Source organism: Centroberyx affinis, unplaced genomic scaffold, assembly GCF_046629955.1.
Source record: "Centroberyx affinis isolate AG114_WGS23_722 - 3 ecotype Tasmania unplaced genomic scaffold, CSIRO-AGI_Caff_v1 ptg000895l_1, whole genome shotgun sequence".
Taxonomy (NCBI): Eukaryota; Metazoa; Chordata; class Actinopteri; order Beryciformes; family Berycidae; genus Centroberyx; species Centroberyx affinis.
The window spans coordinates 254,910-271,042 of record NW_027279482.1 but is presented as its reverse complement, the minus strand read 5'-3'; the positions used below and the strand labels follow the sequence as shown (position 1 = coordinate 271,042).

The 16,133-nt window shown below is 43.2% G+C and overlaps 1 protein-coding gene across 1 annotated transcript in view; it reads right to left on the bottom strand.

Moving 5' to 3' along the window:
• Positions 1-251: 251 nt before the first annotated feature.
• Positions 252-16,133, bottom strand: part of macf1a (microtubule actin crosslinking factor 1a) — a gene marked incomplete at its 3' end in the record, with an annotated part of 224,253 nt that continues 208,371 nt past the window's right edge. The window contains 8 exon segments of the mRNA XM_071521540.1: positions 252-448; positions 451-507; positions 510-551; positions 554-575; positions 1,293-1,452; positions 2,809-2,975; positions 4,794-4,964; positions 5,235-5,396. Coding sequence (XP_071377641.1) covers positions 252-448; positions 451-507; positions 510-551; positions 554-575; positions 1,293-1,452; positions 2,809-2,975; positions 4,794-4,964; positions 5,235-5,396 — 978 coding nt within the window.

Here is a 16,133-nt window from a genome sequence, read left to right as displayed (position 1 = left end):
TAGTGTATATAAAGTCATACCAGGTTATGTTTGTGATTTATTTATATGTATACATTATGTCCATGATGTAAGACATATTATTACTTTTATGTTTGTATCTTTGTCAGGAAAAGCGCGACAAAACAATAATTACATCTTATCTTATTGCATCGCATTGTATTGCTTTTCCTAACAAAGTTACAAAGTACTGTAATCATCTTCTGGAGGGAAAGCCCTTCTAGTTTGCCTCCAGTGTGCACATGAAGCCGTACCAGAGTGTGTTTGTGCTGCTGGGCCAGCAGCTGTGGCTGGTAGCTCTGGATGGAGACCTGAGACAGCCTCTGAGCCACTTCTGCCAGCCAGTTCAGCACCTCTACCTCCTCCTCCCCGAACAGCTGGGCGTTGGCCAGCGCCTGCTCCAGCATGCCCGCCCGCCTCGTGCACCAATCGTCCAGCTCAGAGTGACCGACCGCACCGCCCCCACGCGCTCTCTTAGCCAATCGCGATCGGCCGTGCAGCTGAGGGGGTCAGGGATTGGCCGAGGGACTCGAGGCGGTCGACCTCGGCTCCCTTGAGGACACGTCCTCTTGGAGCGCCTGGGAGGTGTGTGTGTGTGTGTGTGTGTGTGTTTGAGGGGAAGATGAAGGGATGTGAGAAAAGAAGAAGAGGGACAACAGAAACAACAGAAAAAACAAATGGATAAAAACTCAAAATGTGAGCATGCAGATGACAAATCATAGACCAACAGGAAATCATAAATAATCAATGAATAGGTGAAAATGAAATAACTTGGGAGACAAAACAAATTAACACAGCTGAAATGAAAATAAAAAAACTCAACCAAGCATGAGTGCAGCAAGGTAATGTTTGGGTTGTAAAAAATTGCTTTGTTGAGCGTGTGCCTCATCTCTCCTCTTCATGCATCTTTCCTCTGATTTGCTTTGAGTGGGGGAATAGGCTGCTAACACTGTGTGTGTGTGTGTGTGTTTGTGTGTGCACTATTTCTCTATATAATCCAGTTCAAACAGGGATTGCAAAACTGGAGCCCTAATATATATAAGGGTTAGGGTTGTAAAGTAAAAAAGTAAATATAAAGTAAGTATTTTCCTAACTCTTACGCCAAAATCAAAATGTTTTCTTTATTAAGCTTTATTTTGCCAGGCAGGCCTATAATTCACACAATAACAAATTGGTCAATGCAAGGAACGAACTTGTGACCTTTCCATGACAGGATGGTCTCTCTAACCATGTGGCCGCCCTGCTACTGCCCCCCTCCCACCACCCCCCCACCCCTCACTGTGTCTAAACAGTACCTTGTGCTTGGTGATCTGCTGGGTGATCTTGGCCGTCTGGGTTCCCATGGGCTCGGCGGAGCTCAGGCGTCTCTCTGTAGCGCTGAGCCACTCTCCCAGCGGCTCCAGGGCTTCATGGAACTGGAGGGCCAAAACCTGCAGCTCCTCCAGCTGCCTCTGCCTGGGGGGTGGTGGTGGTGGTGGGGGGGGGGGGGTTCATGAGGAGAGGAGCGTGAGTGCTTTTATTGGTATTTTATTGCTTTCACCGATTTTTTTTTGTATCTTTTATTGCTCCAGTTGCGCCTGTTTTTGTGTTATATTGCTGTCCTCTTTTTTTTATTTTTTTTAAAAGCAGTTTATAAAATGTTTATGGAATGTTATTGTATCTGATGAAATTTTAAAGGATTTCATAAACACTTAGATAAAATGTATTATTGCAGTGTGCTTGTGTATGTGTGTAAGAAAGAGAGAAAAAGAGAGGGAGGTTTTGCAAAGTGATGAAAGAATAGAGAATAAGTGTGTGTGTGTGTGTGTGTGTGTCAGACTTTTGATGCATAATGGAACTGAAGGATCTTCCAATGTGTTTACAGAGAAACCAGTAGTGTTTGTGTGTTGCATACGCTTGCAGTTTTTCTGTGTTAACAAATTGTAAGTGTTCCTAGTAGACAGTATAATAAATCCCACAGACGTGACAGGCGTTTATGCAGGGCCTCACAACAAGGTGTCTGGCATGCATGCCTTGTAAACATTATATAGCCATGAAACTTCTTTACATGAGCATAGGCTTCTGAGCTATCCAGCCTCTTCACTGTACTTTGTATTGGTGTGTGTGTGTGTGTGTGTGTGTGTATGTGTCTATTCATTCTGTATGTGTTCCCATGTTTCCCCCATTAATAATTACTTTTCTTGGTGTGTAGAAAAAGGCCTCTGAAATGATTTTTAGACCATGTGACACCAAGTTTCTCCATGGAAACCAACACTAATGAAACAATTTCTTCTTTAAGTACAGTGGCATTCAACATAATCACGCAGAGATGAAAAAGGAAACAGGAAATAACCACTAAATAACACGCTAGCAGGGCACACCACTGATTAGTTTCCCATGCAAACCACATATTTCCAGTAAGCCAAATCTATTCTGTAATTTTTTGCTTGTCATGACGTTAGCTGTGCTGACTTTTACATACTTTGCTGCCTGTCAACAGACGGTAAAATGTTACAAATTGATAACTTTGTAATGCCAGTGAAATTCGCTACACAGTGAAATTGTGTTAAAATAGACTCACATAAACACAGAGTCCATTTTAACACTTTCAGAGTTACATTAATACTGAAGATTTTACTGTGGAGCCAGTTAGCTGTACCCAGATGACCCAGTGTCTCTGTTCAGTGCAAGTGGAAATGTTGGGGTGTAATGTGATGCCAAAGGACACTTCAGCAGGGCGGACGCTTGCAGACACCAGGGCTTGAACCCAGGTCCTCTGGTTGAAGGAGAGCTGCCACCCTGCTGCCCCCTGTGCTGTATAAAGAGCATTACCTGCCGCTGGCCTTGTCCAGCAGGTCGGTCCATCTCTCTGCCAGACTGTGCAGCTGGGTCTGGATCTTCTCTCGGTCCTGGGTCTCGGCTGTGGCTGCGATCCTCTCTCCCTCGGCGCGGATCATCTCCACCGTGGGCCTGCGGTCGTCTAACAGCCTCTGGAGCAGCTGGAGGAGTCAGAACACACACAGTTAGTTATTAGAGCAATTAATAGCCAAGAGGGTGCTCTTTAAGGTGATTATGGGTATGATGGTGGGCATCATTATCGCCATGACCAAAGTCTGCCAACAGATCAGTTGAACCTGTGTAAACACAGATGCATTTGAAGGAACAAAGGAAATACAGCTCGTTTTCCCTCACTCCATCGGCAAGATTGAAAGAAAAGATACAAATTTACCTGAGAAAAGTATGCAGCTAGAAGACAGAGTGAGGAGTATTGGTCAGTGTGAAATATACTAAGATATTGCCAAACTGAAGCCTGATCTGTTTTTGTTATTTGTCAAACACGTCAAATATGTGAGCTCAATCCAAACTTTGTTAAAGGGGAAGTGCTCCATGTTTTTAAGGGGAAGTAAAACTATAAATACAGCATATGTGTTTGAGGCAGAAATTAATGGGGGGCCAATTCACTCTTCTTCTGTCCGTCTCCATGTCTCCCTCCCTTCCAAAAGATCAATTTTAGAAAATCATTACCTAAACCTCATAAGCTAATATCTCTAAAATGTAATGGATCCAATGTGTAAAGCTGTCATCAATGTGTCATTACCTACTTGCCTTAAAAAAATACTATCAAACATTTTGTAAGGGTAGGTGTGACTCTTTTTAAATATTTTGTTCCAAAATATCTCATTTTGGAACACAAACGTTTTCATTTTCTTTGCATGGGATTTGACTGTTTTTCCATCGACAACATCATGCCTCAATTTCACTTCCTTCCTTCCTCTCTGCTCTGAATCATTCCTAACAGCTTGGTTCAGCCCCTGGAATGCACTTCTCCATAGTTTCCTCTCTCTTTCTGACCCAAACGGTGACTCCACTCTCCGTCACGGATGTAAACACGTGTGATTGATCGCTGGCCCAGACTACTCCGCTCTTATGCACACAAACACGGGAAGTGTATGTAGGATAAACAGGGAAAAGTGTTTGTGTGTGTGTCTGTCTCTCTGAAAACAATACAAATGCACCTTCTGTGTGTGTGTGTGTGTGTGTGTGTGTCTTTATGCCAGTCTGACTGGCAGACTGTCAACTGGGGCTGTTTGGATGCCAGGCAGACAGATCATGGACTGTGTGTGTGTGTGTGTGTGTGTGCTTCTCATTCAAATATCCATTGTTTCTGTGTGAAGGACATGAAGGACATCTGAATATCAATAATGGCTCAATTCAACCCGTCTGCTGTATAGAAGAATCGCTTCTCACAACTATGAATTCAAGCAATTTTGATTAAAATTAGTTTAAGTTAGTGATAAACTGCATCAATTGAGCTACTTTGAATTGGGACGTGTCAATGAGAATTCAAAACCACTTCAAGCTGGCAGTACACTTCAAAGAGACAAAGGAGACAAGCATGTGGGTGGCAGTAGCCAACTGGGCTTGTGACTTGATGATCACCGGTTCAAATCCCCAAAAACTGAAAGGGAAAATCTGGATGAGGAACACTCTCCCATCCCCTGTCAACTTCTGCTAAGGTGCCACTGAGCAAGGCACTTCAGCTCAATAAGCTTTCCCTGTATAAATAAATGCCAAACAAATTCACACCCGTTGTCATCCTATAGCGAGGCTTATTGTGCCATTAGTTTGATTATTATCTATATTCTATGCATTACCTCTCACAGTTATGTATTAATGCTGTTTGTTAACCATTTGTGTTATTACATGTGCAGGTTAAATTCCGTTAGGAGCGACTGATCAGTGCCTCTCTCCCTAATTCCCTCTTTCCATCTGTCCCTCCATCCTTCCTTCCACCCATGCATCCATCCCTCTCTTACTTTTTGTTCCTGGATCTGGGCCTTGACCACCCGGTACTCGGCTGACGGAGGCTTCTGATTGGCCACCAGCTCTTCGGTGTCGCTCAGCCAGCTCAGCAGAGGCTCCAGGGCATCCTGGAACTTCCCACAATGCAACAGGGCCTCCTGCAGCTGGGCGATTCGCTCCGCCACCTGGGGAGAGAAGAGACGGTTGTGAGCTGAGAAGCGAAGCCGATGAGCTCAATAACTTCAGGAAAAGAGAGAGAGCTCTCATGAAGGAGGGGTTGAGGACTGTTCATTGAGTTCATGAAAGCAGTTTGGAAGAGAATTTGAACAAAACTGAATCTGTTCAAGGCGCAATTGTGTGCACACTTGTGCATTTCTCCAGTTATTCAAGTTGATTTTCACAATTATATACTGTCAGACGAACACGCACACACAAACACACAGAGTCCGCCATACCCTCTTGTTGAGTGAGTTCCATCGGAGGTTGGTGGTCTCCAGGTCGTGCTCCAGTGCCTGTGTGTCGGTGTGCTTGGCGGCGCTCTGGATCAGACCCTGACCAACCGCGTTGACATGCTGCAGCCTGGGCTGAATGCTGTCCACCTGCTCTCTCTCCACAGCCTGGGACACAGAGAGAGAGAGAGAGAGACGGACAGAGAGACAGAGAGAGAGAGAGAGAGAGAGAGAGAGAGAGAGGTTAGATTCATGTAATCAGCCATGAATTAACATTAAAATATACCAGGATGCAGCCTACTAACTCTCTCCAAACAGAAGGGTCAATTTTGTTTAATTCACTTGGCATCGATGACTGAATGATTGAATGAATGAATGAACGAACAAATGAATGAATGAACAAACAAATGAATTAAAGAAAGAAAGAAAGGATAGATGGATAAAAAAAGAAAAAAACAAGAAATCAAGAAAAAGAAAAACGCAAGAAAGAAAGAAAGAAAGGATAGATGGATGAAAAAAGGCAAGAAAGCAAGAAATCAAAAAAAAAAGAAATGAAAGACAGAAAGAATGAAAGAAAGAAAGCTTAAGTAGACAGCAGGCAGGATAGTCGTAAAAGCAGCAGTCTAACACATACTGCACATTCAGACTGTGTGACAACAAATGGAAGTTAACTGTCACACATGCGTACACACAGCAGCCACTGGATAGAGAGAGATGAAAGAGAGAGAGAGAGGGATGTAAAGAAGAGATAAGAGAGGAGTGTGAAACAGGAAGGGAATTGGAGAGACGGGGATGGAGGGAGGAGAAAAACGAGGAGGGGGAGAGGGGGATTACAGGGATTAGGGAGTTCGACGAGTAAGGGGCTGGCTGGAAAAGGCTGAGTCGACAACACACACACACACACCCACACACAGAGACACTAACCAGACGAACACATACACACTTCAATTGATCACACATACAGCATGCACACTCACAAACACACCCAAACTCACACACGCTCCACACCCACGCACATACACACACAAACCCACACTAACACACACATTTAGAGCAAACACACACACACCCACACGACTTCGCCTGTCTAGCCACATTACTCACACACACACACACACACACACACACACACACGCCACAGTGGAGGCTGGAGCCATCTTGTGATGACAATAGAGGCAGCCATCCGACACTAAAGACAACCAGACTTGACTTTTCCTGGCTGAAAAACAGAGCAAAGCCAATACAGCTCCTTTTCCATAGTAAATCTGTATCCAACTACATATAGCAGTGGTTCTCAAAGCGGGGTCCAAGGTCCCGCAGGGGCCCTTAAGGCGGCTCCAGAGGGTCCCCAGCAAAATGAGGAATAGTTTAATTTAGATAGAATTTCATTCATGAGACATTTTACCAATTCAAGAATGAAAATTATTCTAAATTTCTCACCAGTGTTATGTCCTCAAGTACAGTGTAGACAATTATACAATTCAACACTAAGTCCAGGTTTCCCACTGTGGCCCTGATGTAAAAGTGCATGACTTTTCCATGACTTTCCATAACTAATTCAGATCGCTCCCATGACCTATAAATCTTGCTCCTTCCTGGTTTGTTAATGTTGTTTTTCTTAAGGAGTAAACAATCTGCAAACAGTTGGCCTCGCTGTGGAGAAAAGCAGCTGAAAACCACAATCTAATGCAAAGAATGTGTGAAACAAGTTGGAAAATACAATCTGGTATATAGTAAAGTAACTCTGATATTCCCTGCCTTCACCAGACAATTTATCAAATTCCCCGACTCTCCCTATGCCCTAATCCACCGCCAAAAATGTCACGATATTCCAGAAATTCCATTAACCAGTGGGAGCCCTGTAAATCACCACCAAAAAAAATCTTCCATATGGGGGTCCCTGGGGCGAAATCCGATCAAACGGGGGGGGGTCTGTGGCGCTAATGTGCGTCTATCTGGGGGGTCGGAGACATGAAAGCGTTTGAGAAGCCCTGACATACAGAACAGACACACAGAGAAAGAGAATTAGGCCTGGTGGTTTACAGTGCTGCAGCAGCCAAACCCCACTGGCCACACAGACACAGAGACACACACACAGATATTTGCAAACACACACACACACACACACACAGACAGACATGCACGTTCAGGACGCACACACACATTTGCGGACAAACACACACACATGCACTTTTGTGTACGCATGCACACACAAAGGCATATAAATCCATACACACAGACACAGAAAGAGACACGCGGATCCATGTACACACATAAAAACACACACCAGATTTTGCTAAATCCAAGCAGAGAGGGGAAAGAGCTGGTGTGACAATACGGAGTAGAGTAGAGTGGAGGCAGTAAAAGCGAGGGAGAGGGAAAATGAGAAAATTAGTAGGTTTGGGTTTCAATGAAATACTACTATGGCTAAGAAGAAGATGGCAAGAAAGCTCAGACTGTTACTGGCGTCCAAATACTCTAATAAAAACAATCAACTGCATACTATTGTGTCTAATACGGCAGGAATACCTCCCTTCTCCCAATTTCTCCCTAAAATGTCTAAGATTTCTGTATTTGTGTTAAATACCAAGAGTGACTCCATCGTCTTTCATCCCCCGTCAAATCAACCCAACCGCCACCATCAAACAGGAAGCCAGCAGAGCAGCGGTGGATCTGAAGTGAGACGCTGCTCCACAGGGCGTCCGCACGTTTCAGCAAGTTAAATTTAATCCTGCTTAATGACGGTCAGAGTGAAATTTAAGACCACTTTCACCACGGATATAAGCGTGAAAAGTGAAACAGTAATATTAGCAGGATGTACATCTGGGTGACAAGGCAGATCTCTAGTTAGTAAAGTAGCGCGCTCAGAAAACGAATAAGTCTAAAAGTTTCTATTTAACTATGTTTCATTTCAAAGAAGCAGTACAGACTTTATAAGGCCTTTATTTTTTACAATTTCCACTATGAATTATCCAAGATAAAGCCAAACATAAAGCCAAAATGAGTTTGAGAAGCAGCTTAATTTTTCAAGAGCTCAGTGCCTTGAATTCATTGAAGGCTTGCACCTCTTGACTTTTTGGAATATATTTATCTTTCTAAGCCTTCAATGAATTCAGGGCACTGAGCTCTTGAAAAATTAAAAATCGTTCATTTTGGCTTTATGTTTGGCTTTATCTAGGCAAATTCATAGCGACAATTGTAAAAGAAAAACTAAACTTTTTGGGCTTCTTCAGTGTACAGAAACTACCCTGTTTACTTTTTGGAATATATTTATCTGTATTCAAGACATTTCAAGGCCTTGGATTTGGATTTATGACGTGGTGAGGCTTCTCAAGGACCTGCAGACACACTAGTTGAGTGAGTCTTGTAGATCACCTGGAAGTGGTTGGGCTGGAACGTGTTTCTGAGGCTGAGCCTTTGCAGTGAGGCGTAATCAAAGGGTTTACAGGCTTCTGCTCATCTGGATTAAATATGGCATCAAACTACAGGTTCTCCATGCCAAGGCTTTGTCTGTGTGTGTGTGTGTGTGTGTGTATGTGTGCATATAGTTATAAATGTAAAAGAATACAGTATGAATAGAAGAGTTTGTGTATGCGTATGTGTGTGTGTGCGTGTGTGTGTGTGTCCCAGTCCAGTTTGGACACAGCTGTGTTGTGGTGATGGGCGTCGTTGCTGCTTGGAACAGGAAGTCTGTCGGCCAGAACAACAATGAGCTGTAGCCATGACCCGCTCCACCCTGCGCCTTATCCTGGACACACTGTGTGTGTGTGTGTGTGTGTGTGTGTGTGTGTGTGTGTGTGTGTGTGTGTCAGAAATTTAGAGGAAGAGAAAGGGAAACATATGGAAAGTGCACCCATTCACAGCTAAACATACGTACGTTGGGATGTATATAAATGTGTCATAGGTTGCATGAACTTGTTCTTTCGATTCTCCCTCTCTCTCCTCTGTCTTTCTGTCTCTCTTCCTCTCCCTGTTGCTCTCTTTGTGTCTGTCTCTACTTTTCCCTCCTCCCTTTCTTTCTCTATGTCTTTGAGCCTCTGTCTTTCTCTCTCTCTCTCTAGCTTGGAGTGGTCGAATCCATTAAACCAGAGCTTTGGAAAATGTCCGACATACTTCTCATTCTTCCCCACCTCAGCCGGCACAGAAACACACACACACACGCACGCACACGATTAACTTAGCTACCAGTGTCATGCTTGTCATCGTCGGTCCCTCCTCTCCCTACTCCTACTCGTCTCCTCCTCCTCATCTCCTCACGTCATCACTCATCCCTCTCCCCTAACTTTCTGCTCTTGGTCTCGCTGCCCTCCAAACCACAGCTGCCTCTCTTCTCTCCCATCCTCCGTCTCTCCATCTGGACCACAAGCCCACACTGGCTTTCTCACTTCAGCCGCAGTTCAGTTTGGATAGACGATGAAAACATTGTGATGAAACTAGATCTGGCTCAGGCCTGGGGAATGGAGGTGACGGGCAGATCTGGCTAAAGACTGAAGGCAATCATTTTAAATTCAGGTGATAAAATGAGAGGAGTGCACTTTATATTGATAAGCAACTTAGGCGAAAATATGAATTTGCTCTTGAGACAGTGACCTGAATTTCTGAACTTGTGAGCCTGCTGAAGTGCCAGGGAAGTTGAATGAATATATATTCTTCATGCTGTTCTGCAGCCATTTTCAAGAACATAATATATTTGCCTAGTTCTAAGTGGTTTTTCTAAGTGTTTTTTTGGCCATGGCTGATTAGCCACATCAGCATCACTTGACAAGTATAGCACTTTCACTATTAAATAAAAAGATTTATAGCATACAAAAACTAATTTGGGGTCAGTGAAACATCAAAGTGAAATCCACTGGCCAGTGTGGCTAGTGGAAGTCTGCTAGAGGCTGATACAGAGAAGGCAGCGGAAACCTTTACTCCTTAACACATTTAATACAAAGAGTGGGTAACATCTAACTATGAGCAGCATCCATCAAGTGCAGAGACCACAGGCTCTTACCAAATACTGAGGCATGGGTCCAAGTTCTCTCATTCATGTCACATCAGATCAAATATTGTGTGCGAGTGTGAAGCACTCACATATGACTGTGATGTTTCTGTGTAACGACATGTGAATGATTTTTTTTAAACATGTGTGAGTGAGTGACTAACCAACTGGCACTTTCTTTGTATGGAATATAACAGGAGTTCCCCAACTTTTTCATGTCAAGGATTCCTTAATAGATCTGCATTAGTCCACGAACCCCAATTTGATAAGATTTTGTACTTAGTAACGCCATCTGAGAAGATATTTTGTTAGATTTGTACATAATTACATAACTGTCTATATTGTAGGCGGGGAGGTAACACTGGGGCCAGTGAACAGTCAGTCTCACAGTGCTTTCATTGTGCTGAAGTCTACAGACTGAAATAATAGTGAAATTGCCCTTTTCCTCGACCCCACTTTAGGAAGCTCTGGTAAATAACAAGGTGCTCTTTACTGTGTCTTTAAAGCCTGTTTGCAAACCAAATTGCTATGGAGAAGCAATGAAAATTTCAACTGAACTGAACAGTGAGTGTATGTCTACTGTACATGTGTGGGTGTTATATCTGCAGCCATGCTACCTGCCAAGCTAATGACGCTGAGGAAAAAGAATAGTTGTTTTCATGATGCGTGTCCATAACATCACCCAAGGACAATCAACTCCTTAATCAGGACAGATGAGGAACATCCAGTTCCTTTTCTCTCTCTCTCTTTCTCTCTCTCTCTCTCTCTCTCTCTCCCCCTCACACACACACACACACACACACACACACACACAGGCAGAGCTCTGGTTTCTACTAATGAAACCACCTACAAACATGGCAGCTTGCCATTAACTGCTAATGTCACTGCAGCATGTCTTGTGTAACAAACTAATAACTTGAACATGAACACACACAGGAAAAATCCAGGGAAAAACAAAACATGCCGTTAAGAAAACAATCACAATTTGTATCTCACACAACAAATGCTGACAAATTAAGCCAACCTACATTTTGAAGGCATGTAGGATGCTGCCCATACTAAGTATTACAGGACAGGACTTGAAAAATATGCACTAACCCATGGAGAATTCATGAGACACGAAGCAATAGACTACTGTGCCACTTAACAAGATAAACCGAGTTTTCTAAATATTAGGAATACTTTGCTAATATTGAGTTACACCTCCTTTTGCACAATCATTATCTCATTTGTCTCAAGGCTTAAAAGTCTTTCTCTACACTGACTCCCCCCCCCCCCCCAATCATCTACGTCCCCCTGTATGATTTCCATACTTTCACGTGGATTCAGTCTATTTCACGGAAAGAGCAGGTGGTCCTACAAAAAACTGGTGCATGTTCAAAGTGTTTCTGAAGCTACAGTCATGCCGCAGTTGCATTGTAGAGGGTGAAACATACAGAGATGTGATTAAGAAAACAGAAAAGCAGCAGAAAGGCAGGAACAATAATCTCCCATTAGAAATGAATGGGATTTATATGACCAATAAATAGAAATCCAGTAGAAAGATGAAACACCATATCGCTGAATATTCTGTGCCAAGGCTAAAGTTTCTCTTGAGAGAAATATGGCAGTAATCTCATTTCATTCCAACCAGTGACAACACAGTTATCAGCCTTTCTGTCAGCTCTCTCTTCCTCTCTCCTCCTTCAGCCCCCCCCCCCACTCCTCACTCGCCCCATTCCCTCTCTTCCTGCCTCTGCCTTCGTCTTTCGCTCTCTTCCTGTCTTTCATCCCTCGTCCTTCCTCACTCCCTCATTTCCCTTTTAATGGAATGAGGGAGGGAAGGAAGGGAGGGAGGGAGGAAAGGAAGGAGAGGGAAGGAATCTATTTTCACACTAACCTCCATTGTAGAAAGTAATATTGGCAGCAAGGACTGACCAATCGCTGACGCAGGGATAAAAAGGGGGTTATTGGGTTAATAAATCCTATTTGAACCAGTGTCCTTATTTGAAACTCAACAAACACATACAAATCTCATGCAAATGCAGACTGCATTCAAAGCATGGTGGCCCAAACCTTTCTATCCTCTAATCCCTTCTTTTCTCCCCCCCCCTCTTTGTCCCTCCATCAATCTACTTCTCTTTCTCTCTCAGGGATGTGATTTTTAAATTTTTTTGACATGCTCATCCTATTCCTTCCTTCATGGGATTACTGTTCTCCCCATTTCGTGTTGTTTTTTGTGTTCCTAATCAGCTCCCTGAGAGACAGAGAAAGAGAGAGTAATATATGATTTTTCAGTATTTTTCCCCAGATTTGAGGTTTCTTGGAAAGGCATTCATATCTCATTTCTTCAGCGCTTTGTAGTGTTCCTGATATCACAGACAGACAGAGAGAGAGAGAGAGAGAGAGAGAGAGAGAGAGAAAGAGAGAGAGAGAGAGAGAGAGAGAGAGAGAGATGCAGCAGTAGGCTCATAGGCAAAACTACTATACTGAAATACTGTAATTGAGAAAGGCTTCAGATATTTTAGCATTTTACATTTTAACTACAACTACATTAATTCCTAGCAGGAGATCAACATCTTCCTGCTTTTGCTTTGATGCTTTTTTGTGTTCCTGAACACATCCAAACTCTCTGTACCCATCCCCCCCACCCCCCTCCTCCTCTCTTCCTCTTTCACGGGTTTATCCAGGAGGCAGTCGTTCAGAACCAGCATTATCATATCAATCAAAACACACTTGTCTGAGCCACAGGACCGGTAGCCACCTGGCTCTTTCTCTACCCATCTCTCTATCTCTGCTTCAACATCTCTGTCTTTCAATGCCTCTTCCTTCTCTCCCCATTTGTTCCTACTATTCTATCTTCTATTAGGGATGCATTGGGAGAAACACAGGGTATCTGCAGGTTTCAGAAAGCCAAAGCTAAGACTTTTTAAGAACTGTTACCTGCAATTGAATTCAATAACGATTTAAAAACCAAAATAAAAACATAAAGCTGCAAAACCAGCCTATTTCCAATTGAACATAGCTAATGAAAGTCCTGAAACTATAAACGGGCAGTACAAGAAAAAGGACAACAGGAAATTACAGTAATAATTAAGGGGTATGAAGTCCAATTTTTTTAGTCAAGCAGATATAATGAAAAAACATGTTTTGCATATTGCATTGCATACTAACCTTGTTGTGTATTAATCTAAGAGTGGACCGCAGCTGCAAGAAAGCTGTTACTGCATTTTAATACTTTTAAGGCCTTAGATCATTTGACTTGTTCAGACTCTTTTTTTAAGGACCTGCAGATACCCTTTAGCTGCAAAAGGAAACAACAAATGCTAATGAATCATGATTAAAACACACAATTTCAGAGCTGCCTGCCTCTCAGTCTGTGTATATATGGCAGTCGGTCAGTCTGTCTGTCCTCACCCCCTCCCCAGTTCATCAAACAGCATGCTAAGCTAGTCCATCTGTCTGTCTGTCTGCTTTGGTCCCATGCATTTGTGCGGGCACGCATACAAACACACACACCAAGCTATGCCTTAAAATGAGCTCCGCATTAATCCAAAGACCTTCTGCTTATGTCTGCCTGCCAATTTAGCGCTCTTATCATTGTACCAAAGCCTTATCGTAGTAGAAGGTGTTACTCCATACAAACAATAGCTTCCTCCACCCAAACCTCCCTCTCTCGCCTGTCACAACTCTTTCTGTGCCTGTCTGGTTCACGTTTCTTTGTCTCTCTCAACTCTCTGTCAATGTCTCTCTCTCTCTCCGTCTCTCCCCACACCTTGCGCTCTCTCGCCCCTTTTCAATGGATTCCTACTGGCATCTCAACTTGACAATTATGGCCTGGTGTCTGGTGTTTATTTTAGCGTATATTTTGGCTGCGCGCTGGAGCAGAAGAGGGGAGGGGGACGAAAGATAAAAAGAGAGAGATAGCAAGAGAGACAGAGTTTGAGAGGAAAGAGAGGTCGATGGAGAAAGACAGAAAAAGAAAGAAGAGAGGCAGGCAGTTTCAAGATGGTGACAGAGGGGAGAGAGAGACCGAGACACAGACAGGACAGAGAGCGACAGACAGGACTGCCCACAGGCGACAGAGTCCAGCCCAGTGTTGGCCCTGGCACATTCTTATCTAATATCTATATTTATATTCCCCAAACAACTTCACACACTGTTTGTGTAGCCATGTTGGCAAAGGCAGCTCCCCCCAACACAGACCCACAGTGTTTACCTCTCACCTCCTTATCTCAGCAACAAAACCATCCAAGCATGGAGGAGAAGAGGGGGAGGAGAGAGAGATGTGGGGGAGGGAAAGAGAGAGGAAGAGAGTGAGAGAGTTAGGGAGAGGGAGGGCATGAGACTGCATGGGTGAAGAGAGGGGATTTCATCACACGACAAAAGTGCATGCGTCACTTTTGAGAAAAGTAAACAAAAACTGAAGGGTCCATTTCCAAAGGACTTTTCCCTAAATATCCATTTGGGAAACAAAGTTCAATACCCTCATCAATCAATATTTAAAAAATATAAAGGCACCAGTCTGTTTTAGTCACTGATTTACCTACCAAGCTTGGAAATCAACGCTTTTTAATTTTCCCGATGTAAATCTTTTTCTAGGAGGAGGTCAGTGTTCTCAAAGCAACTTTGTAGCCTAAAATAATCCAAAAGCTTTGCTGTATTTTTGACATGGGAAATGAGATTTCAACCAGTGGCCAGCATAATATAATGCCACACATCATTAGCAATGGCAAAGTGGCTCCAAAATCAATGTTTTTATTAACATGCAGGAAAGTGTTGTCTTTCCATGCATCCAGACCACACCAAAAGAAGGCATGACAAAAATATTCTACCCTCATTTTCTGCTATCCTTCAAAAACTTTCCTCTTTTGAACTTTCGAAAGCTCATTTTCTTGCTAATCCAGCCTGATGTTGTTCGCCCTACAGACAGCCCATCTGCAGCACAGTTGTAATTCTCTCCTGTTAGATCTAAGGCTGAGTGGACAAGACATCTGATTACATTAAACTGGGGCCAGAGAGGCCGAGACTGCAGGGAAGGTACGCACACACACGCATGCACACACATACACACACATAAAGACACTAAAACACAGACACTCCAACAGAGACACACACATTCTAACTTATAAACAGACATATAGTCACATGCACTCATAAACACACACACGCACACATACAGAGTACAGTAAATGAATTGTGAGTGACCGGTCAGGCCAAGCAAACAGTGCCTGATGGAGACTATAATGTAATAGAGGAGGACCAGCACTTCCCATTGGCAGTATGGAATCAGGCACATCAGCAGCCACCCCAAACACATTTTGCTTGGTCATGATGACAATGTGCACCGATGAGAAATCATTGAGTTTCTCTGCCTGCTGTTTTCTCGTTGATTTGACTGAAATTTAGTGGACAGATAGCACTTGGCCCAAGGATCAGTTGATTAGATTTTCATTTGCATCTGGAATTTCCGCAATTAGACAATTATCATTTTTTTTATCCCTAATTATTATGCTCTGGTCAAGTCCTGGTGGCAAGGTCCAACATCCAGGACTTCAGCTGCTAAACAGCACTGCATTCACATGCTTTCTTTCCAAACATCAAAATGGGAAGACAAATGCATTCTACCGAGTGCCTTCTAGTTTTCATTTAGTTTCTGTTATAGTTTTGTTTTCGATTTTTTAATAAGACCCTTGGTTTCTTATTTCAACTGACAAGATGTAATTTTATTTTTTTCTTTATCTGCTTTATCATTTTTTACATATTTCTGTCTGCTACCATGCGTGCGGAAACTGCAAAAACGAGCCAAGTTCAGAGTCTGTGAGCAACTTAATACTCCTTTGAAACAAACACAGGGTTCAGATAAGGCAAAATCTGGGCTGCCCAAAAACAGACATTGAGTCACAGCAGGGCCTCAGAGGAGGCACGACAGGCTGTCAAAC